Source organism: Sander vitreus, chromosome 10, assembly GCF_031162955.1.
Source record: "Sander vitreus isolate 19-12246 chromosome 10, sanVit1, whole genome shotgun sequence".
Classification (NCBI taxonomy): domain Eukaryota; kingdom Metazoa; phylum Chordata; class Actinopteri; order Perciformes; family Percidae; genus Sander; species Sander vitreus.
In genome coordinates, this window is record NC_135864.1 from 9896441 (window position 1) to 9922107 (window position 25667).

The 25667-nt window shown below is 39.6% G+C and overlaps 1 protein-coding gene across 3 annotated transcripts in view; it reads left to right on the top strand.

Annotated features, from left to right (window-relative positions):
* Positions 1 to 25667, top strand: part of ctbp1 (C-terminal binding protein 1) — a 37961-nt gene that overhangs the window by 6697 nt on the left and 5597 nt on the right. For 2 of the 3 annotated variants that reach the window (XM_078260168.1, XM_078260171.1), the window contains exons 2-6: positions 15532 to 15686; positions 17604 to 17748; positions 19063 to 19166; positions 19579 to 19681; positions 22670 to 22794. In XM_078260168.1, coding sequence (XP_078116294.1) covers positions 15532 to 15686; positions 17604 to 17748; positions 19063 to 19166; positions 19579 to 19681; positions 22670 to 22794 — 632 coding nt within the window. Of the gene's footprint in view, positions 1 to 2123; positions 2562 to 15531; positions 15687 to 17603; positions 17749 to 19062; positions 19167 to 19578; positions 19682 to 22669; positions 22795 to 25667 lie in introns of those variants that run through there. The other variant, XM_078260170.1, reaches the window with a different exon arrangement.

Consider the following 25667-nt stretch of genomic DNA (forward strand, 5'->3'; position numbering starts at 1 on the left):
TCTCCTCATGGTCCCCTAGCTGTGTTCTGTGTGTGCACTGAAAAATAATCTGGTGTTCTTACATAGCCCTGGCTCGGTAAATGGGAAACAAACAAAGTGACTCGGACCGAGCTTGTACATCTTAAGATAGTGTCATGGGTCGGGCCAGCAGTAATTTCCAAACACAACTGAATTTGGTATATTATTACACACAAAATGGTGGAATTGTGAAGAAAAAGCACAGCCTTTAGTGTTATTAATATTATCATAGAAGTAGAAGTGAATTTAACATTCACTGTCTCCCAATATGGTGTCACCTGCAGCTGGTCAAAAATATTATTGTTTTGTTTTTTTGGACACCATGTTTGGCGTAAACTCCACAGTTATATTAGTTTCAGTGTTTACTTCTCTATATGAGGAATGATTGAGTCATGTCCTCTCTCACCGTGTCTGCCCAATCTGGTGTGGACATCATTAAATTATTGGGCATAATTCCCATCAGATGTCTCTGCTCTCTGACTCGGTGCCATTGTGACTGAGGTACGAGATGGTGACGAACCGAACAGCTGGAGATTCCAGTTGGATTATTTTATCAAAGAAAAAAGCCGGGGCTTCAAGCTATCTACTCTTTAAAAGGAGCCAGGATTTCCACGATCGGCCCGGCTCCAGTGTCTAAATAAAGCAAAAAAACAAGGAGCAGCATGTTGCTCATTTTCTTTTGAAGATGAAAACAGTTCGCCCATTGGCTGTCTGTGACATTTGCCAATAGTGAGGATGTGATGTAACCATCATTGCTGTTAAACTAGGTTAGGCCCTGGCAGTTAGGGGGGGCCGTCTGAGGCTGCTTATATCACTGTGGTTATCAAGTGGTCAAGTGTAGATGATAGGGGTGGTACGGTTCACAAAATCCAAGGTTCGGTTCGTATCACGGTTTTAGGTTCTGTACGGTTCTTGTTATACACAAGAACACTCCAGAAATATATTTCAGCATATGATATAAACAACATGAAATCAAGGAGAGGGTTAACTTTCCCAACGTTGTCAGAAAACACAGGTCTCCACCTCCAAAATCGGTACTCGCTCCGAAGCTAATCACCGTCACTCTCTCACTCGCTCTACCACCCACTCCCCACGCACACACACATGCTAGCCCCGCTATTCTCTTAAAAGAGATCGACGCACATACCAACACACAAGTATAAACATCAGGCCACTTACGTAGGCTTCGGCGAAAGCTCTGCGTGGAGCCTCCACAGAACTATATATCAAGCTTGAGTGTGAAAAAAATAGTATGTAATCATGAAAATGTATTAGACTATTGTCTTACTCAAAGTTTAAGTACCTGCTGAGAATGTTTTTTTCATCTGACACTTTCTTTTACAAGATAAACTTATCAAGAAATCCACGTGTTGTTTGTCACACAAAATTATAATCAGTATAGACAGTTTTGTCCAATGTTGTAGCAAGTAATACAAGTTTTGCATGGTTTTCATTATGATATCACAAAGTACTAAAAATTGCAGAGTTGCATTTAATTGAATCAAACTAGAATATGATCAAAAGTAGATTGTACATTTTACAGCGTAGAATATAATTTAAAAAAAGTAATAAACCTGTATTCATGCGTGGCATTGGTACAAGTACAAGTATTTGCATGAAAATAGGGTGCAAATGCAGCACATTTACCCCTAGAGAAATTATGGATTCATGAAAATCTTCCAATACAATGTTTTATTTAGTATTGTGAATTTAGTAAGTGTGAATGGTTTATTGGTCATTAGTAATTGAAAAAAACTTGTTTTCAATTTTCAAGTTTAAATGTCCTGAAAGACAGCCAGCACACTTGGATCTCAGATCTGAATATGTATAATTGCAGAAGTAAACTCATACAGTAAAATTAGAAACCAGCAGTTAAGTGGCTTTATAATTGTTTTCCTCTTGTCAAATAGAACAAGTTTCCCCCTCTTGCTACAGACTTGTAATTGCATAACTCCTTTTTTTTTGTTTTTTTTATCCCTGTCGTCTTTCAGGAAACAAAAGATGAATTTTGGCCAGCGTAAGCTCCTCCCCATTTCTGCTTATTCAAACACCACCCCCCCCCCCATCTCTTTTACACTCTCTTGTCCTCCCATAAATGCAGCAGTGCTTGCATTCAGTGTGCGTGCACGTTTCTTTTTAGTGACATAGACGGATAGACGGAAAGACAGAGCTTTTTGCTGTAGTAGAAAGTGAGAAAGAGAGGGGAGGGAGGTAGCTAGAGACGCTAGGGAGAGAAGGAGGGAGGGGTAAGACAGATAGAGAGAGCGGGCGAGCAAAGGGGACAGAAGGGAGGGAAAAGAGAGAGAGAGAGAGACAGAGAGAGAGAGAGAGAGAGAGAAGAGGGGGAGCACATGTGTATGCTTGTCACTAAGGGGCTGGGAGAAGGACTAAGGGAAGCGAGGTAGCTGGCCACAGCCGCCATATGCTGACTGGATTCCTGTTCATGTCTGCTGTGTGAAGACTGTAGGTTTCTGTTGTGTGCTGGCAAGCTGGGGAACACACCATGGGAAGCTCACATCTCCTCAACAAAGGCATGCCTCTAGGTAAACAACTAGCACTCTGCTTTTATGTGGGAACTATGTGTGTGTGTGTCTGTGCCAATATTTATGAACTCAGTGTACATTATTCTGCCTTCCTCTTCCCCTCCCCCTTCTCTCTCTTCCTCTCCCTTTTTCCGTTTCCTCCTCCTCCCTCTCTTCTTAATTCTCGCTCACTCTATTCTCTTTTTTATCGCTCAGCCTCTCTCTGAATGGTTAGCCTTTTCTCTAGCTCCCTGTGTGTGTGTGTGTGTGTGTGTGTGTGTGTGTGTGTGTGTGTGTGTGTGTGTGTGTGTGTGTGTGTGTGTGTGTGTGTGTGTGTGTGAGAAGAGGCAAATCTCTGCTATTGAAGGCTGCTTGAACACCTCCATTTGTGGCGACAGAAATAGATCTGTCTCTCCTTCGAGGGCTAGCAAGGACATGACACATTTCCCTTTCATTGTGCTTCTTCTACGGAGAGTAATTGCCTTGACACACACACACACACACACACACACACACACACACACACACACACACACACACACACACACATTCAAGTATACACATGCATGCACACAGCCGGATTCACACGCAGGTGACATATTCTACTTATGATAGGAGCTGGAAGAAAAATGGGATCAAGGTAGGGCTGCTGAGGAATAAGAAGGGGGGGTTTGGGTGTGGAGCAGGAATAGGAGAGTGTGAGGATAAATGATCATCAACCCTAAAGCTGAATCACTGTATCTGTGGTCACCTAAATCTGGGTTTGTGAAGTCTTTTCTCCCAAAAGAAACTGTAGGGATTGTAATCTGTGATGTCATCAACAGGCTGCGGGCTGTGTCTCTTGATGACATCAAAGAATATGTTGCAGCTCTGATCTTGTTTTTTTCTTGTACATACTTGCTTCGGGAGCTATCCCCACATCCGCCCACACTATGCCTTAACAGCTAGAAGAATCCAAGGTCACAGGAATAACGACTAAGAATTAAGGTCCAGGGAGGATTTCCCTTTTTAAGATGCTCATGCACAAATCACTGCCAGTCAATAATTGTGCAACTCATCTGGTCATAGGATCTGTGTTGATTTAAAATCAGTTTGTTGTCCCTGGTGATTGATGGGTGCGTTGATTCATGTCTAATCTGATTAGAAAGGCTTCGATGACTGACACAAACACTCGCCAGTCACTCATCCCATAATCGCTTATATAAATCGTATTTGCTAAACAAAATACTAAAATGTAATCCAAGTGCTCAGTTGGAGACTTGTTTGCATAATTTGACTTGTGTATGAATTTAATATTGGATGATTTTACAAACTGATTAACAGGTAACAAGTAATGTGATTGTGCTTAATAGCTCCTGGCAGTTTCCACCAGAAGGTTCCATATAGACACTTTATTATATCAGAGGAGGAACTGAAGCAAACTGCTCATGTTGTGACATGACCAATTTAGAACCCTGCCCCCACACACACACACACACACACACACACACACACACACACACACACACACTTGAAAGTACTATTAATTTACGTCATGAAACACACCTGCACAATGGTGCAGTGGATTATTCGTTGTCTTGTCTTTAAGATAAAAAACTTTTCATAAGCCTTACATATCCAAAACACTACAGATCTGTTGTGAGAATGTTAAATAGAGGTTTTCTTTTTTATAAGAAATTTGTGCCTACTATTGTACACACTTGCACACTGGTAAATACAGAATCTTTATATAACATTGCTCACATTTTAATTTGAACTACACCTCCATTACAAATGAGCATTTTGAATTGAGCATTTAAAATAAGCTGAGACTCATAAGTCTGACTATGTTAAAATAAAAAATAAAAAAAGACACCTAAGCATGTATAATTGACAGCACTGAGAAATCTATTAAGCATTAAGTGTTCGGCAAAGAGAGTGTGCGCACTGACAACCATTGAAAGGCTTAGTCTATTATATCTAATGCACACAAGAAAAAGCTTGAGCTTCGATGGAAGCAGCAGTAAAGTATCTACCAGCCGCTACTGAGAGGCTGGGTATTTTAAGGCATGACATATGCAATGATAGTTAGCCAATATTATTAGTTACACTTAGACACTATTCAAAAAGGAAAATGTATTAAGGAGCATGACAGTTATTTGTAGTTGTTATTAATTTGTATGTCAGCATAATCAGTGGAGTCTGTTTAGAGACAACTTGCTCAACTGTTATCCATGTAGCAGGCACTTAGAGACAGCAGCCTGCAAGCTGGCACATTTTCGCTATTGATGTCATCAGACATTTGTCCATTTGTCTGCACTAAAATGTTTTAACTGTAATATTTTATTCATTCTATCATTTTAAACAGTGACAGTCTCATTGTTTAAAATCAGCACCATGTTTTTTCATCAAAGATCAGAAAAAAATATAAATGTGGTAGACTAAATGTGTACAGTATGTACATCTGCTACTGCTGACTGACTGTGGAGCTGCTGTGATCACATATAGATAAGTAAGTAGAGTATAAAATAAATCTCATCTAGGCATCCCAATCCTCTCAACTATAAGTTATTCATATTCACAGTAATAAACAGCCATACTGACTAATAAATGGAGTATGTATGTAAAATATAATAATAATATAATAATAATAATATAATATATGTATGTAAAGTATGTAAAATTAAAAACATTTCATTTTGATGGGGAACTGACTTAAAGACTCCCTGTGGGTCCTTGGACGCCAATTTGGGACCCCTTAATTTCTAATACAATAGATGCCTCATAGCCTTAATAATCCATTAATGGGGCACATTTGTTCCAGAGTAACTGACCCCAATCCAATTGAGCCTTCAAAATGATTGTGACTTTCTTCAGCATATTAACAGTTAATCCACTATAACAGGCAGATGGCTATTCAATAATCCAGTTAAAGCCTGTAGGCCTATTTAAATGTAGTAGTTCATGTAGGGCAAGTATTGTTTAAGACTGTGCTTCTCAACCTTTTTGGTTCATCACATCTCACAAATTAGCAGTGCCTACTGGTGACACCCATCACACTTGATATGCAGAGTGGTGAAGTGCTATTTTCCTCTTTTCAGGTTGCTAAATTTGCATCACCATCAGAAGCTTAGAGGTTGAAAAAATATATATCACTACAAAATTGAATGTAATTAGTTAGTATTTTTAATGGAAATTATGTGTTTTCTCACCACATGAAAAGGCTGCATATCCAGCCTGCAATATGTCTGTGACTCTCATTGATCTACACCTAGGCCTATGTAGTTACATAGGTATAAATCTGAACAGTGTGTTTTCAAAGCATAGCTGGTCTCTGTTCACCTTCTTTCTAACAAAGAACAGTAGAACTGCTTTAAAACTGAGAGATCAGTAAATATTCAAAGAGATGAATTAACAATACACCTGGAACTAAAATCAGCATATTCAAACTTTGACTCTGAGTTGGTTGCCACAACTAAGCTGCTGCCAAAAATGGTTGCTGGTAGGGGTGGAATGGTAGCCTACATGTATTCGTATTGAACCGAAACGGTACGGGCGTCTCGGTTCAGTTCATGAATTTACACGGAGAATACACAGTATAAAAATAAATAAAACTTGCTGCAAATTAATTAATGTAATGCGGAACTACTGCTGGACACGCGGTTCTTTAGGGACACCTGATCTGTAGCCCTGCCCTTAGCTCTGAAGCTCCCGAGCTCCGCCTACATGTCGAGTCAGTCAGTCCAGTGAGTCCACACGAAGCAAACTAGTCCCTTCCATATACAACCAAACATGGACGTCGCTGTATCCCTTCTCGCCTCGACCACAAATGGCCTCCAGGCCCGTTTGCTTCACTGTTTGCTAGCGTGTTGTTTCACCGTTAGCGTGTGAAGCTAACACCAAAACTCGTCAACTGCTCTGTGTAACCGAAGCTGCTCTTTTAACATCCCTGCTCTGTGCATTCACATATGAGAGCAGTGCTTGTTTCCCATATCACACTAGTAACCGATTGTCTTATTTTGTTTACAAGTTACAGATGGAGTCTGGAGATGATGCAGGGTACTTATTGTTTACTGTTTACATCTTACTTTATACACGTCAAGCTGTTACAGCTAGCTCAGTGGACAGCCTGAGAAATGCACAATAAAAGAAATTGCCTTCTGCATTTTTGTTTTGTTTTTCCCTGCGTTGTACTGAACCGTGATGTCTGAACCGAGATATGAACCGAACTGTGACTTCTGTGTACCGTTCCACCCCTAGTTGCTGGTATACCCTGAGTTGTTTATCTCCTTGTCTGTTTTGCTGCTTGTGTCTATAGTGCTGAGAACAAAAAGCTGACAAACCTTGAACTGGTTTGCTGATACAATACCTGCAGATTAAGACCTTGTATGTGTGTGTCTGTGTAAACCAGTTTGTGTGTGTGTGTGTGTGTGTGTGTGTGTGTGTGCTGAAGTGTGGGTGGAGAGAGACAAAAAGAAAGAACAAAAGACAGCAGAAACATCATGCTACCTGAACACTTTGAACCCGGACATTCAGGCGTTTTCAAGAATATAAATACAGCGATGATATAAAAACGTGGCTTTTCTTATCGCTAGAGAGATGGACGGGACAGGCGAAAAGAAGGGAAATGGCAAGGGAGATAAAGAAAGCCTTGGGTAAACAAGACTAAAATGAGAGATGGAGATCTGAAAATGAATCGACAAAAGAGAAGAAGGGATGGCGAGATCAACGCTGAGGGGGTGACAGACGAGGATACAGGGGCTTTTTCACCACGCCATGTTGCGGCATGGCAGAAGAGCCAGTGACATTATAAATCAGCCGTGCTATGGCTCAGTGGTGGGTTGTTACAGTTGCAGACGGCTGACTGATCACAGGTGCCGACAGCAAACACTCTCCTGTTTTCTGCACAGCAAAAAATATAAACACTGTATCTGAAATGTGAATGTGTCATGTTGCAGAGGTTCACTTTCAGTTAACTGAAAAAGGGGCCGAAAAGAGATTTGATTCAGGAAGCTTTGACCATAATATTTCAAAGGTCTGTGTGTCATAAACTAGGGGATCTTGGAAATTTTTGCGTGTTCTTTGAGAAAACTATACTTTGACTAATTAATTAATTAAGTTATTGTTTTAATTTAATTTAATTTGTTTAATTGTATTAATTAACCTTGTTTTGGCAGATCACTCTCTATTAAGGCCGGCAGATTTCCCAGTGACCTGCACATTTAAAACAAAAATCGCAGATCTTTGACATTGTCTCTGTTGAATGACAGTCTGAAAACATTGTCTCGTTCCTCTGGGACAAAAGAGCCAGCTGTTCTCGTGAGCTGGTCAATGACCGCTGGATACAGGCAGGTTGCCGGGCTTTCCCACTGGCTCGCGTGAGTCAGTTCCAGCAGTCAATGGCAGATGCTTTTTCCATCTCTAAATGTCAGTCAAACGACTTTACCATAATTTTGGTCTGATTACAAATTTCCTGAGGGACGTAGCTTGCATATTGTGGGTGTCAATTAGAGTCCCAGGTCCTTAAGCACATATTGCAAAAGCAGAGTTGTTACCATGCAGATGAGAATTTATTTGCATGAACAATTTTCACCAAATTATTTTTCTTCCCATTTTTATGTTGCCGTGGCTGCAAATCACTACTACTACAGTGCCTCAAAATGTTGACCAAATACAGGGTTTTAGATTTTAGGAACTCAGAAGAGTAAAGTCTAAGCAATTATTTCTCAGAAGAATTTAATGAGTGTTTAATGTGGCAAGAAAGCCAGAAAATACATTACATAAAAGAAACCGGGAGATAATGGCCATTTGAGTTTGTTTGATTTAGGAATAGAGAGTGTGCATTATTACTAACAGTGTTGTGCTGATGTTGTGTATGTGTGTGTGTCGGGGAGACAGAGATAGAATGGATGGGTGTTTTATCATATAGTACTACTCAGCAGTCAGTAGTGCTGGTCCTCCCAAGGTCATGCTTGGTGCTGGAATGAAAGCTATTTCCTCCCCCACTCTGACCGAGTGTGAGTCGGAGAAATGTCTGGAATCTCTGTTACTTTCCAAAAACGCCACTCTGCTTCACAACTGATTAGACCGACCAGATTTCCTTATTTTGTGCAAGTGACCATCATGCCATCTTGATTACACATGACATCACTAATTCTTTATTCCCATTAGGTTCTGCTTAAATGAAAGCTTTAAAAAAAAGTCTGTAGGCCAAAATACAGTAGAGTGCAGTGCCTACAGGCGAGTGTGCTACTTATGATTACATCTGAGTTACAATGGCGGTTGTGTTGAAGGCCTGAGAGTACTTTTTGCTGTTGTTGAATTCCAATTTCACAGCAATTCACCATTGATTTTGTATTGATGGGTAAGTGCAATGGCCTCCAGGCAAATCCTATTATGGAAAGCTAATGTTTTGCCAGCTCACATGAGGCATTGTGAGCAGGATTTGAGTTTCACCTTATTGGTCTTACTGTGCTGTGGGGACTGCTTCACCAGATCAGGTTTCATGCTGTAATCCGACAATGAGGATAAAAAGACAATACAGAAATTGAGCGAAGGATTGTGCCAAGCTGTGGGCTGTCTTTGCTTCTCTGCAGCATCTGAGTGCTGCAAAATAATAGCGTTTATCATTCTTTAGTTTTGTTTTAACAGTGGAAGCACATAGGAAGTGCTTTTATATTCATACACTAAGGCTCAAGTTGTCAGTACTACAAAATGCTGTAAGCAAAACCAGGATTTTAGACATTTAGCTCACACTGTTACCCTTAACAAAGATACAATACAGGTGCTTATAATAAGTATATAGATCAGTTTCTAAGTTGCTAATGAGGGTCAAACCTGTACATTTCTGCAACTGAAACAACATGCAACCACCCCATCCACCTACAACTACTAATTTAGGTGCAAATATCAGTGTTAAATTCACAATTCTAAATGTATGTATCAATACTCCATAGTTACACTAACACTCCCACGCTCTGCTCTACTGCTGCCTGATACATGCAGGAATATACGTATATAGTATATGTGCATGCAGGTTTAAAAATAGCTTATAATTGTAAATTAGCAGTGAGGTATTTTAAAAGCATTCTTACCAAAAAAAAGTACATCAAATCTAAATACTGACGTTTCAAATATAAAATATTCCAATATTTATTTATTGTATGAGGAATACCTCTTGAGATGTGTCATCTCATTTTCGAGAGGGTCCTCGGTAGGACTGGACAGTACAGAAGACAAGACATTGCAGTACAACATATACATTCACTCACAGGGCCGTCGTCCTTCATTTTGGCCGATTTGACATGTATAATCGGCGGGCGGGCACGGCCGGCAGTCAGACTCACATGACCCATCTGATTGGTAGAGTGCTAACCTGGAAACGGGGAGCGGAATGAGCGTGACTAGAGTCTCTCAAAATCTGATGAAAATCTTTTAAACTTTGTCCATCTGAAATGAAGACAGATTCAGCAACTGCATGGCCTATTTCTCACTTAAAATGTTTTCAGAAACACTTTCGGTGAACTATTTTAGTACAATATGAGATTGTATTCTGACCAAGCCGCCATGACAGTCTGTCTTTTGAATTTCCGGAGAAACAAGACCCACGTGACGCGTTCGTCCAATCAGCTGCCGGTTTTCATTTTTGGGCGACAACGCAGATTAGCGCCGCCTGCTGTTATGGAGACGTATTACGTCTCGTCGCTTTGGTGTGTTCCAAGGCACTTTTTTGACCAACTCGGGGAGACTGATCAGTCCAACTGCCTTTTCTGCCGGAGTTTGGCCGTCGGCTCTGTGTGTCTGGGCCTTTAGTGACCCAGGCAAGCTATTCCAATCAAAGGGGGCTTTAAATTTAAATGAACGCCTGCCACTATAATATATATAATATATAACATAAACCCTTTTACCACATTCTGAATACATTTCTATTATAGCCAAACCCCTGAACACTGCAGCACACTGGAGCATGAACCATACATGCATGTATAAGCACTGTATACATTATTTCCCTATGCATGCACACTGACTAAAAAATCACCAAAAAACAGAGAAAACCACTGAGAGTCTGTTTAAAAAACAAAAAAAACAAACAAAAAAAAACTCCCCATTTTTAGAGTTTACTTTCGACGAAGAAAAAGGAAGATCATCCATCTACATCTGTCCTGGGAAGTTTATTGCATGCTGTTTTTTTCAGTACCTCCCTGCTTGTTATTCATGTTATTCATGCAGAAGTTATACTTTATATACAGTCAGGTCCATAAATATTGGGACATCGACACAATTCTAATCTTTTTGGCTCTATACACCACCACAATGGAGTTGAAATGAAACAAACAAGATGTGCTTTAACTGCAGACTTTCAGCTTTAATTTGAGGGTATTTACATCCAAATCAGGTGAACGGTGTAGGAATTACAACAGTTTGTATATGTGGCTCCCACTTTTTAAGGGACCAAAAGTAATGGGACAGATTAACAATCATAAATCAAACTTTCACTTTTTAATACTTGGTTGCAAATCCTTTGCATTCAATTACAGCCTGAAGTCTGGAACGCATAGACATCACCAGACGCTGGGTTTCATCCCTGGTGATGCTCTGCCAGGCCTCTACTGCAACTGTCTTCAGTTCCTGCTTGTTCTTGGGGCATTTTCCCTTCAGTTTTGTCTTCAGCAAGTGAAATGCATGCTCAATCGGATTCAGGTCAGGTGATTGACTTGGCCATTGCATAACATTCCACTTCTTTCCCTTTAAAAAACTCTTTGGTTGCTTTCGCAGTATGCTTCGGGTCATTGTCCATCTGCACTGTGAAGCGCCGTCCAATGAGTTCTGAAGCATTTGGCTGAATATGAGCAGATAATATTGCCCGAAACACTTCAGAATTCATCCTGCTGCTTTTGTCAGCAGTCACATCATCAATAAATACAAGAGAACCAGTTCCATTGGCAGCCATACATGCCCACGCCATGACACTACCACCACCATACTTCACTGATGAGGTGGTATGCTTTGGATCATGAGCAGTTCCTTTCCTTCTCCATACTCTTCTCTTCCCATCACTCTGGTACAAGTTGATCTTTGTCTCATCTGTCCATAGGATGTTGTTCCAGAAATGTGAAGGCTTTTTTAGATGTTGTTTGGCAAACTCTAATCCGGCTTCCTGTTTTTTGAGGCTCACCAATGGTTTACATCTTGTAGTGAACCCTCTGTATTCACTCTGGTGAAGTCTTCTCTTGATTGTTGACTTTGACACACATACACCTACCTCCTGGAGAGTGTTCTTGATCTGGCCAACTGTTGTGAAGGGTGTTTTCTTCACCAGGAAAGTATTCTTCGGGTCATCCACCACAGTTGTTTCCCGTGGTCTTCCGGGTCTTTTGGTGTTGCTGAGCTCACCGGTGCGTTCTTTCTTTTAAGAATGTTCCAAACAGTTGATTTGGCCACACCTAATGTTTTTGCTATCTCTCTGATGGGTTTGTTTAGATTTTTCAGCCTAATGATGGCTTGCTTCACTGATAGTGACAGCTCTTTGGATCTCATATTGAGAGTTGACAGCAACAGATTCCAAATGTAAATAGCACACTTGAAATGAACTCTGGACCTTTTATCTGCTCCTTGTAAATGGGATAATGAGGGAATAACACACACCTGGCCATGGAACAGCTGAGCAACCAATTGTCCCATTACTTTTGGTCCCTTAAAAAGTGGGAGGCACATATACAAACTGTTGTAATTCCTACACCGTTCACCTGATTTGGATGTAAATACCCTCAAATTAAAGCTGAAAGTCTGCAGTTAAAGCACATCTTGTTCGTTTCATTTCAACTCCATTGTGGTGGTGTATAGAGCCAAAAAGATTAGAATTGTGTCGATGTCCCAATATTTATGGACCTGACTGTATCTATATTCAGTCTGGGGAGGTGCCCAGTACAGCACAGTCCCCACCTTCTGGTCACTGAGCTGCACCACCGGAGCAGATATAAGGAAAATTGCCTAAAAATAACAGCGACTAGTAACTGGCTAAATGTAGATGATGTGACATCATGTCCATGCAACAACAATTATTTTATCAGCTGTAAAACATGTTGCTATTTAAAACACTGATGCCAGGCCTCCATAATCAGAAAGTAGTGGTGTCTCGCTGAACTATTTTGCACCAATGCTTAACAGTCATACAAGAAGAAATCAATCGATTGCAGAAGAGACAGATTCATTACATTACATGTCATTTAGCTGGCGCTTTTATCCAAAGCAACTTCCAATTAAGTGCTTTCAACCCTGAAGGTGCAAACTACAGACAACAAGTAGTACGTGCAAGTACATTAGCTTTAAATAAGCTAAACTACAAAGAGCCATATGAAAGTGCAACTTCAAGAAATATACATATATATATATATATTTTTTTTTTTCTTCTTTTTTTAATTTCTTCATGTTCAGATTTTTTCTTTATGTTCAGATTCAAATGTCTCTTTCTCATTCAACCACAAGTCCTGTTGTATTTGCAAAAAGCATTTAATAAACCAGAAAATCCCTGTACATTTTTATCATTGTGAATGCATCACGTTAACGCCTCTTTTCTGAAGATTGTGAAAGGGTATTCAGGGAAGCGTGAACTCAGTAAATTAAGTAGAAATATACAATAGATGAAGTACAAGAAAACCGGTAAAGTACAAAGCTTCATGACAAAAACACAACTGGGAAGCACTGTAAATCAGAAATAAATATGCTATATGATATATGCTGGTAGAAAGGGTATGATTCCGGAAGGGATTCTTCTTTAAATTTATATGGCTCAGGGGTTACTTAATGATAGCTGTTGAGGGAAGAGTGTTTCTCAGTTACCCTGCCCAGGTTTTCCAATCTAATTTGAGGGTTTGGAGCTGCCAAGCTTCTGTCTACAAGTCTGATTTTCAGGGATCCTTGGCATTCAAAACAATGTAGAGACCGTAGAATGCTGATTTTGAAATGACTGGTTTAATGATTTGGCTACTTTCTCATGACGTTAGTCCATGCAACTGGAAAACCGTCTCAAACTGAGGGAATGCCAATTGTGTATTCATCTCACAATTTCTTTTTTTTACAGGGGAATATTTTTGATTGAAATGACAGATGGGGTTACTGATGATTACTCAGATGTCAGCCTGCTCGTCTCAGATGGAGAAAAAAGTCAGGGATGAGTGATGGGTACAGTCAGCATCAGCAATAACAGGCATAACTCTGCACTTATTTCATCTACAGTGTTTTAGAGTGCTGTCAAAACTTTGCACATCAAGGAGACCCAGTTACATACACTGTCTTATATTTCCTTTTAAATCTACATCTGTCTGTCTTTCAGATGTCTTTGGTCTCAGTCTATGTCCGTCAGTGATCTGGAATGATTAACCCTTCAGTTACCTGAAAGGAGAGATAAACCAAGAGATCCAAGCAGATTGCAGTGGGAGGAAATAGGAGGAAAACTAATACATGCAACTCCCATGGACCACTGCTCTTGTTAAACCTCAGCAACAGCCCATTAGTGGGGCCGTCAGGCATATCTGCCTTGTTAAATGCCACTTATACTCCTTTGAGGCCTGGCAGCACTCTCAGGGTAATGGTTTAATCTGAAGAGATGATTTAATAAAACGTGAAAGCGGTTCACTCTTTTATCGACAGATTTCAGTCAGATCTAAAATACTGGCTGTCTCTCATGATACATACTGTATCTTACCATCTCCTGAACTGCTGTACCTCCTAACCCATATCTACCGACTTATAAGATATCCTTAACATTTGAGGGCATGTTTTCTTTTTTTATAGTACTCTGTACTATTTTCTACCAGCCTACCTGGTGTACCCACCTCATCCATGTTCCTAATTACTGCCTGTTTCAAAGAGTCAGCAAACTTCATCAAAAAGTTGGTAATAAGTCAACTGGAGCAATAAAACCTTTTAAAAGTAATAAGGAGAAAAACAGCTGTGAAAAACCACCAGTTGTTCTTGGAGATTTTTTTAATCCTCCATGCTTACTGTTACACAGTTAGCAACTGTATCAGCCTGGAGCAAAAACATTATGGGATGCAGATGAAGCAGGACATCATCTGTACCCAGGAGAAACAGCATATCATCTTCAGTTTTAGATTTCATAACTGACAAGAAATGCTGGAAGATATGAGCCTGCAAATTAATGTATGCCTGTAATAATAAATTACCTCCCCCCCACCCCAATACAAGACTTCTAATTACTCTGTGGGAGATTGCTGTTGTGCAGGTGTAAAAATGTGCTGATAAAATGTAATTCTACAATGCCTCCAACATGGCATCATGACTTTGCGTAAACATACATGCCACTTTCCTAAAGCCAAATGGCATGTTATCTGTACGCATTTTGAGCTATCCGCGTGTATGTCTATGCGGTATACAGTGGATGTAAACATACACACCACGTGGCGTGTTATCGCGAGAATGTGCCGTGCTATTGCGAGAACGTCACACGTGTAAAAAAAAAAAAAAAAAAGGTTGGGTTTAGGGAAAGAACATTGGGAAATGCTTTAGTAACACTAAAAAACAACAAAAACACGATGGTGAACAACGTCACACGCGTAGGGAAACAATAAACGGTTTGGTTTAGGAAAAGAACATTGGGGAAGGCTTTATTAAAAAAAAAAAAACGGTTGATAAACACCACATGTGGAACGCGATCCTGGCTCTCCTGGGTGAAAGTCCTGTGTTTTATTCATTACCCATCCGTCACTCCAACCAACCTCCGTCCTTTCATACTACTCGCTACGGCGATAATTCACATGTAACGTAGGTCAATGTAGGTCAATGGAGGCCAAACGGCGTTGATAAACACGCTAATAAACGATTATGCGTCTTGATAACATGCCAAAATGGCATATGAATTGGCGTGTCATACATACGCCACTTGGTGAGATCAGTCTGCTGCCTCTGACAATGAAGACTTGTATTTTTATTTTCCATCTTCTTCATTGCCACTTTTGTTTTGCCCATCTGACACTTTTTCTTTTTTGTGTAGGCATCAGGCCACCCATTATGAATGGGCCCATGCATCCGCGCCCGCTGGTGGCGCTGCTGGACGGGCGAGACTGCACTGTGGAGATGCCCATCCTGAAAGACGTAGCAACCGTGGCCTTTTGTGACGCTCAGTCTACACAGGAGATCCACGAGAAGGTAACACACTTAACTAGATCATGTACACACATGTTTGCACTGTAAGTAAGATCCTTGCCCCGAGAATATTATCTTGATGTGTTCTAATAAATGCAACAATCATATAAGGGGTAAGGGATTCAGCAAGCAGTTCCATAAAGCTTTTACCTTTGCTGTAATTGACAGATGATAGTATAGATAGATGTTTTTTTTATTTAACATCTGGTGCTGCTAAAAATTCTCTGGAAAAGGAAGTGAGTATGTTTCACATTTTAGAGAGCAACATACATTTGCATGAAATGAACAATTGTAGAAGTGGGTTTTTAACATGAGCAGCAGTGCTCATCACAGCTGAATCAATGTGATATCATGACTTAGTAAAAGAAAAAACCATAACATCCAAGGCTGACAAAAAATACTGCAACCACTCGGGCTTCATTTTGAAGCCAACTCAGAAAGATGCACTTGCTCTAATGGCAAAAGGCTAAAGTTTGAGAACAATAGAAATAATTATATATTTCAATCGTGTAGTTTTCTATTAGAACTGCATCAAATAAATATTAATATATACGTGTAACAAATCAACCTTTTTTTCACGGTTGTGTTTGCTCTACCAATATCAGCTTAATCTAAGCTCCATGTTGGTGCACAAATTTAGATTTGGAACCAAGCCGAGAATTCATGATTTTACTAAGTATATTTAACCATCAACCAACCAAAACAATCTGTTTGCACAATTAAGGGCTGCAAATCCATCCGTGTGCTCCAGTCACTTCTTTTCCCTCATATATTTATGAACCATCTATACTGTATATAAGAAGTTGCCTTATTAAAACAATATTGGCTGTGCATTAAGGATGTGCAAAACTTTAGTACTAGTTGCAGAAATGCAAATCACATTTTAAAAAAAATCTAAAGAAAAAAACACCACAACTAAGAAAAATAAGGAAAGAAAATTAAAGAAGAGAGCAAACTTAAAATGTGGGTCAGGCTCAGATCTTGCCACAGCCACTATGGATTGTAAGTAGCTTTCTATGTCTGGCAGGGTTACATCTCGTTCTGGGTGTCTGCCAGGCACACTCTCTCTGTGAGCGCGCTCAGTAGGCCACAGCGTGGAAGAAACAGATGGCTCACCCTCGCTCACTATCTTTCTCTCTGGCTCTCTAGTAAACAGCCACCTCATTGTGTAATTAAAAGGGCTTCTTTATTGTAATTGAACCCCATGTCATTTTCATCCTCTCTTACACACACGAGGAGGAGGGCTGGCAACGTTAGAAAAGGACTGTAAGATTAACTGAGAACCAATTAAAAGATGACTTAACTGGTTTCAACACACGTCACATATTCCCATTCTCTGAGATGGTCAATTTTTGATTTGCTTGTGAGTCATTATATTTCATATTTCAATTAAAACAACAAACTGTCATCCTGATTAGGAGCCAGTGAGTATCCCATGTGAGTAAGATTCCTGTTGATATGAGGCAGTTTTGTTAGATGCAGAGACACCTTCTCTCGATTCCTGTGGTTACGAAAATTTAGTTTCCATGGTAATATTCAGGAAAAGCGGTCATTCCATGCTGGCAGGGATATTAAAAGAACAGGATGTGAGAATGATATAAACAGCATTTCCTGGAGAAAAAAAAACCTCATTTGAAGAATACTGAGTTTATGGAAACGCTGTGACTGTGAACTGGTTGCTCACTCAAAGTAATTTCCAGGAAGCTGCACTTGACTTCTGCTCACACCTACACAAACAAATGCTTATGACTCGACCTTTACATTTTGTCCATATGTACTGTTGTGCACTCAAAGCACAATCATGTTATTCTGCAAACACACAGGTTAAGTAAGGCTGCCCAAACTTTGATGTTTCACATACACGCACAAGCACATATTGCTATATATCTATGATTTAAATAACTAAAATTGTCTGTGCAGGTGCTGAATGAAGCTGTAGGAGCTCTGATGTACCACACCATTACTCTGATGAGAGAAGACCTAGAAAAGTTTAAAGCTCTGCGCATCATTGTCCGCATCGGTAGTGGCTATGACAACATTGACATCAAATCTGCCGGGGAACTGGGTGAGAACACACACGCATGCATGCACACACACACACACACACACACACACACACACACACACACACACACAGGAAGTGAGAGTCTGTACTGGCCATGTGCTGCACCGTTCTGCTTAACTTTTACAATGTCAATATGTGTTAAGTACATAAACATCATCCTTTAACACCACCATTCATCCATGTATCTCTGTCGATCATTTGCTTCCAGTGCCCTATGCTACTACTTAGCCTACACAGTGTTATAGTATACCAGTATTAATAAAATGTAGATATTGTAGTCATGTTTAAGTTTGGAACTATTTTAGAGGAGGGCAACCATATATATATATATATATATATATATATATATATATATATATATATATATATATATATATATATATATATATATATATTTAGCTCAAACCAGAATGCTTGTTTACTAACATAGTTCATGTAAATGGCATGTTTGTCACATGACTTTTAACTACTCGCCATTTAACCCCAGAGCTACTGATAGCACCTTTCACAGCAGGCTGCCGGCTTCTTATTTGAGCCAGAGTCAAGCTTAGAGTGCATGGTGGGCTAGATGACTAGCACACTTAAATGGAAAAGAGCCATTGTTGATGTTACTAGTTACACATTTTCCTTCAATTGTGATTGCATTTATATACATACATAACAAGCTATAAGAAATAGACAGTAAATAAACAACAAATAAACAATAAACAGTTTTGTTTTCTACTATATTTACTCATTACTCAAGTAAAAGTCCTGCATTCAAAATCTTACTCGTAGTAAATAAAGTAAATCATTTATTAGTTGATTTATATTTTGTATTAATAATCTGCAAAGTAACTAGTAACTTAAGATGTCATATAAATGTAGTAGAGTAGAAGTATGGAGTAGCATAAAATGGAAATACTCAGGTATAGTACAACTACCTCAAAATTCCACGTAAGCACAGTACTTGAGTAAATGTACTTAGTTACATTCCACCAATGCTCAACAGCTAATTCAACCAATCTCCCAAAACGTTTTTTCTGTTAGGTATTTCCATGTTTGCAACAAGTCAGTAATATTTGTATTTAAAAACGTAGTCAGTAAAGCCTTTCTCATGTCTAAACTCATGTCTGTCCTGCAACAGCCAGAACATCCCCTATCATCCTCCACCAAGAGGCTCTGCAATTTGAAAGTTGCAAGTAGTGTTTGTAGAAAAAGTTGCTGAAACAACATCTTAAGTCTGCACTTCTCCAATAAAATAGCTTTTCCCAAACTTCATGAAATGGCCCAAAAAAGCTATTACTAATCCTTATCTGCTTTCCGGTTCAACAGGCATAGCTGTGTGCAATATGCCAGCAGCCTCGGTGGAGGAGACGGCGGACTCCACACTGTGTCACATCCTCACCTTGTACCGACGCATCACCTGGCTGCACCAGGTTTGTGTCCTTGTGTGGCTGATGAATGGGCTGAAATTAATTTGGATTTAAATGAACTAACTCTAAATGTCTTAGCTAGAGGTGTACATTCAGTTATCACAATTTTAGCTTCGACAATTACTAATAATTATCTAATGACAAATCAGCAAAATTGAAACGTTTCATTTTCTTTAGAATGTTGCTGTATTTGAAAGACGTTGATGTAAGAAGAGGTACAGTAAAATGATTTGTTCCTCAAATCAGTTATAAGTAATACTTATTTAGACTTACACTTTATAACCATGATCACAATATCCAAAGGGATTTAGATTGTGGTCATTAAGTGCAGACTGGATTAGACTGTGTCTAAATTGTCATGTTGTTGCTGTCTGTGTGATATTTGCATGTAACAATGATTTGTTATTCATGCCAGGCTCTCCGGGAGGGCACGCGGGTTCAAAGCGTGGAGCAGATCCGAGAGGTGGCGTCAGGAGCCGCGAGGATCAGAGGAGAGACACTGGGACTTATAGGGCTCGGTAAGTCATGACACACATATGACTTAATGCCCAAAATACATTTCTGATCTGCTGCTACATTATAAATCACCCAGACCTCTCAGGTTGTCTGGGACAAGTCTGCTTTCTGTCCCCAGAGTCAGAACTAAACAGGGGGAAGCAGCGTTTAGTTTTTATGCTCCACATATCTGGAACAAATTCCCAGAAAACTGCAGGTCTGCTGCAACTCTCACTTCTTTTAACTCTCTGAGGACGAAAGACGAACTGGCGCATCCAAACAATGCTTGACAAAACTCCTACTCAAAAAGCGATATTACAAAAATTTCATTTCAGACATTTACTATTTTTTTAATTTATTTTTTATTTTTTTAAAAGACTCTTTTTTTGGGGATTTTCCCTTTATTATAGAGTGACAGTGTATAGACCGGAAAGGGGGAGAGAGATGGGGGATGACACGCAGTAAAGGGCAGCAGGTCGGATTCAAACCCGCGCCGCTGCAAAGGACTCAGCCAACATGGGGCGAACGCTCTTACTGGGTGAGCTAGAGGCCGCCCCAGAAAGTTACTATTTTAATCATATATAACCTAAGACTTTGGTAAACTCATTTAAAGCACCGAAACAATTCGTACAACACATCCTAAGTTAAAGGTGCAGTAGGTAAGACTTAAAAAACTAACTTTCTGTCATATTTGCTGAAACTGACCCTATGTTCCAGTAGAACTACATGAAGCAGGTAATAAAAAAAAAAAAAATCTGGCTCCTCTGGCACCAACAGCCTGTAGTGTGATTTGCAAAAATCCACAGCTCCCTGTTCAGATGCACCAATCAGGGCCGGGGGGGTGTCTAACTGCGTGTCAATCAATGCTCATGCACACGCATTCATTCTCCCTTGTGGGGAGAGGAGCTTAGGAGACCGTTTTGGGCTTTAGCGGAAAGGGGGGAGGGACTGAGAAGTTGTTGATGTTCAAATGTTTTGGCTAAGTCCTGGATCTTCCCAGTCCTACCTACGGAAGGAGGTTTGTTTTCAAAAGAGATTTGAGGAATTTCAAAAAGCGAACATCAACGTTTTAACTTTAACGCCAAATTACCTCTTTACACATTGCTCTAGAAAAAAACTGGGCGTCACTATACGGAAAGCCGAGTTTGTTCTGCACATTTTGATATGAAACACATGGGGATCCGTTATATGCAAATACCCTAAAAAGGTAAATATAAGATGTGTGAAAATGCCCTTAGACCTCAGAGGGTTAAATCAAGGCTGAAGACCTTTCTTTTTGATACTGCCTGTCTTTGAATAATTGTTCATTTCCTATACTGCACTGTAACTTTTACTCTTGTATTTTATCGGGGTTTTATATTTTTTATTATTTTTAACTGCTCTTTAATGTTTTCTGTAAAGCACTTTGAATTGCCCTGTTGCTGAAATGTGCTATACAAATAAAGCTGCCTTGCCTTGCCTCTGCAGTGACACCTGCTTAGCATAATGTTGTAAAAACAAGACAAAGAGCCTACAGCCAGGCTAGCAGCTCTGTAATGCTGTATGTAGACACAACAGTGCTTTGAGCTAAATGGTAATGTGAACAGCCTAATGCACTCACAATAGGAACATGCTGATGCTTAGCCGGTATAATGTTTACCATGTTTAGTTTAGCCTATTAGCATGCTCATATTTGCTAATTAGCACCAGTGGTGGACAGTAACTGGAAAGCACATTTACTACCCGTAGTTTACTTGGGTATTTTCATTTTATGATACTTATACTTCTACTTCACTACATTTCAGAGGAAAATATTGTACTTTTTACTACATTACATCATGGACAGGTGTAGTTTGTAGTTATTTTTCAGATTAAGATTTTTACATTAAAAACATATGAGAAGCTTATAAAATACAATGCATTATTAAAGTGACCAAACTCTGACTCCTAGGTTGGGAACCACTGGACTAAACTAGCTAACTATATTAGAAGCAGTTAAAACTAGCTCCACCTCGAGCAGCTACAGGAGTAAAATGCTGCTTACACATCGATGCATCGGTATTAACTATCTAATAGTCAGTCAGTCAGTCAGTCACAGGGGACATTTTACTGAAGAATGAGTACTTTAGATACTTTAAGTACATCTTACAGCCAATACGTCTGTGCGTTTACTTAAGTAGGATTTTAAATGCGTGACCTTTACTTGTACAGAGAATTTTTACATTGTTGTATTGATATTTTCCCTTTAGGAAACGATCCAAATACTTCTTCCATCACATATTAGCACTAAGTAGAACGTATGGCTGAGGCTGATGGAAATGTCTTTGGTTTGACAGCTATATTGTCAAAAAACAAATTGTAGAAATAGAAACTTACACTAACTTCAAGCTATTAAATTCATCCTGAGAGGCATGGATGTATGTAGTTATAGACATTAAAAAAAATCTCAGGGGATCATCAAAGTCATTAGGATCCATCCTCTTGGGGAACATGAATGTCTGTACAAACTCTAATGACAATCAATTTAATAGTTGATCAGATATTTCAGGCTGGACTTAAGTGGTGGACTGACCGAACGATACACCATCCATAGAGCTGTGCTGGTCGCACGTCTAAAAAGGTTTTTTATTTTGTTCATTTTGTCTGATAGAGGTTGGTCAGACTGAAGTTTTTAATTAAAGGATTTGTCTCTCTTTTCCATTTTCATTTTTGTCCTTAGCTCAGCTAAATTAGCTTCCTAAGGAGTTAATGCCAATAAAATATAAGCGGATTAACTAGAAGCCGAATGCAAATCTCTTCCCTGTACAGTCTGGAAGCTTTTTCAATAATAATGAGCAAACGTATTGTAGCCAGAGAATTATGTCATTTTGTACAAGGCAAGCCTAAAAAAAAAATAGGAATATCAGCTGTAAAAAAGTTGTGGTTTTTGTTCTATTTGAATGTGTATGTATGTGTATGCAATTTGTCTAAAGGCTCCTGTGTGTGTATTAATGTCTGTGCGCCTTCATGACTGTGTATTCATGCATTTTTAGGTCGAGTAGGCCAGGCTGTAGCCCTGCGAGCCAAGGCCTTCGGCTTCAATGTGATCTTCTATGACCCTTATTTGGCTGACGGTGTAGAAAGATCCCTGGGACTACAAAGGGTCACCACACTACAGGTGCGCACGCACATATACACACACACACACACACACACACACACACACACACACACACACACACACACACACACACACACACACCTGAGTATGAGTAGGGCCATTTTGTTTTTGAGAAATCAGCAACCTTCAAATAGTTTCCAGCACTTGTGTGTTATATTTGTATGAACACAGAATAAAATATCTTTTTGAACAAATTTTGAACATTAAACACTTCATTTCCTGCATTCTGTTGAATTTTTATGCACCTATTTCTACCTTTTTCTGAATCAATTTATGCTGGAAATATCTTTATGTGAAGGGAAACATAGATTACAATCCAAATATAAAAAATAATGGAATATATTGCAGTAAGGCTCTCAGGCATTTTGTATTGCTGTCAACTATTTATTCTCCTTTGGATCGACTGTCCTAATTATATCTCAGTCAGCACACATGTAGCCTAGGCATAATTTACTCCTCCCTCCTCTTTTGTGTCTTTTGTTGGGGAAGTAACCTCCTTAAATGTGCATATGACAATTATTCACCTCAATGATACATTAATTCATTTTAATGAATTAATAAACCCCTGGACTGTAATATTTCAGATGTGTTTGAGCATGATTTCTGCTCATGTTCAAAACTTTGTGCACATTCAAAATATAACTCATCCCATCTGTATTCAGAGTCATGGAGGAGTACTTAAACTTATGTTGTCCTTTTCTTTCACCTTATACTCAAAACTTATTCACTCCCTTATGGAGTGGGTTCCCCTTTACACCTTGTAGCATGTAACAACCAGAAACACCAGCACATTAGATTCATCCCCAAAACATGTAGGCTAAGCACTGTAATGCAAGGTTAATAGAGCTGAGTCCTTTTAGTTGCAATTTCTAAGTTGAACCACTTCTCACACCACTTTAACTTGAATGTAGCCTAATGGTAGAGCGCTTCTTGGCTTCACCTTGAAAAGTTGCGCTTTCAACACAGTCTAATCACCGTTTCTTGCAGTCGCTATGGCGACAACACGTCATGGGCTTTGCTTATCTGATCTCCTGGATCTTCGATGAGTCGGTACCGCGGCGGCGGTCTAGTCTCTCCTACCCGTGTTGAGCGGGCGAGTTCTCACTGTAGGTTCATGGTGATTTTGGTAGTCTTGACTCAAAGCGAGACATGCGATCAGGCACACGGAGGCAGAGACCGACGGACGGACAGAGAGAGAGAGACACACAGACACACACACAGACACACACACACACACACACACACACAACCACACACAGCCACATATAGGCTACAATTACCATAGTTTTCCCCACTCATCCTGATGCGTTTTCGTAATATCGCTGGTGGACGTCGGACTAGTGGGCTGTAGGACCAAGGGGAATTTTTCGGAACAATGGAGCGTCAGAGAAATGACATGGCACCGTAACACCAGTATGACAGGGAGATTTGACAGGATTTTAGCAGCACAGCACTAGCATGGAATTTAAACCAATTTAGACTAAATAATAGGGCTGAAACGATTCCTCGAATAACTCGAATAATTCGATTACAAAAAATCCTCGAAGCAAAATTCTTTGCCTCGAAGCTTCGTTAAATCAATGTAATTAAGGTTGTACGGCTCACTGTGTTTCCGCACGGAGGATTATTACTAGCGCGCAACAGGTTGACGCTTCTGTGGACACAAGATTGACGGCCCAGATTACAAATGAAGGAAGACGAAAATAGCGAGGGTCTAAGAGAAGAGACAGGCGAGAGAAAACGACAGAAAGTTTGGGATCATTTTAAGCTGCAAACATGTTACTACATCATCTTTGTAGAAAACATCCAGTCTACTCATCCATTCCACGGATCGAACCCGACACAACGTCTGCTGCTCTCGTCCACCGCGCTGTTTTACACAACTAGCCTACAGCATGCTACTCTGCAAATAGCGATGTTTTACCAACAAGCTAAAACGAAAGCTGTCGGTTTGTAGTCTGACTGTTTATTAGTTTGCTACTAATCTTTGGAAATTTAGCTGCTGCTGGAGACAAACCGGCTCCTCCCCCCCAGCATGGCCACTTAATATGCACTTGAATGACGTCATCATGCCGGTGATGTCTGCATTCTTTATTCTTTCTCCTCGCTGTGTATTAGCCTTCTGAAAATGTGTCCCCCAGAACAGTGTAGTTGAATAGCCCTGCTGTAAGGTTTGTACCGTCACATTTACAGTCTGGTTAGTGAACAGCTCTTTTGCATATCCAGTGCAAAGAGCCAGTGGCAAGAAGGGGAAGGGGGTGAAAAATATTAACATTTGGGCCACCAAAAATGTACTTTTTTTAAGGGTCTTTTTTTGGCAATAAAAAATGTCGCTTTTTCTAAAAAAGGAAACAGGTTTCCCTTTTTTTAGTAAACAGCAATAATAAATATTTACTATTGCTGTTTACTAAGTATTTCTTACTAAGTATTTCTTATCCGATTACTCGATTAATTGATGGAATAATCGGTAGAAAATCGTTTACTAAAATAATCGATAGCTGCAGCCCTACTAAATATTCTTTTTACTGGGGAAAAAAAATCTATTGGCACTTTTTCTCTTTGTAGACAAAAGCACTGCTTTCTCCACCTCCACCATTAAAAAAGTGCATTTACTGTTATGCTGCTGTGCCTTCTGTATGTAGCCAAGGAATGACGCCCTCTTGTGCACATTTACAGTAATTGTGACAATGTCAGTAATAAAAAAACAATAATATATGATAACACTTGTATTCGTTATAAAGATATATAGTAAGATCGGTTATTGACTTACAAAAATGCAAAACAGAATTGGTTTACGGAAGATCTGAAACATGATTTGTTTCTCTCTCTAAAGCTCCTGTAGTAGTGAGCAACCATATGAAGTGTAAATA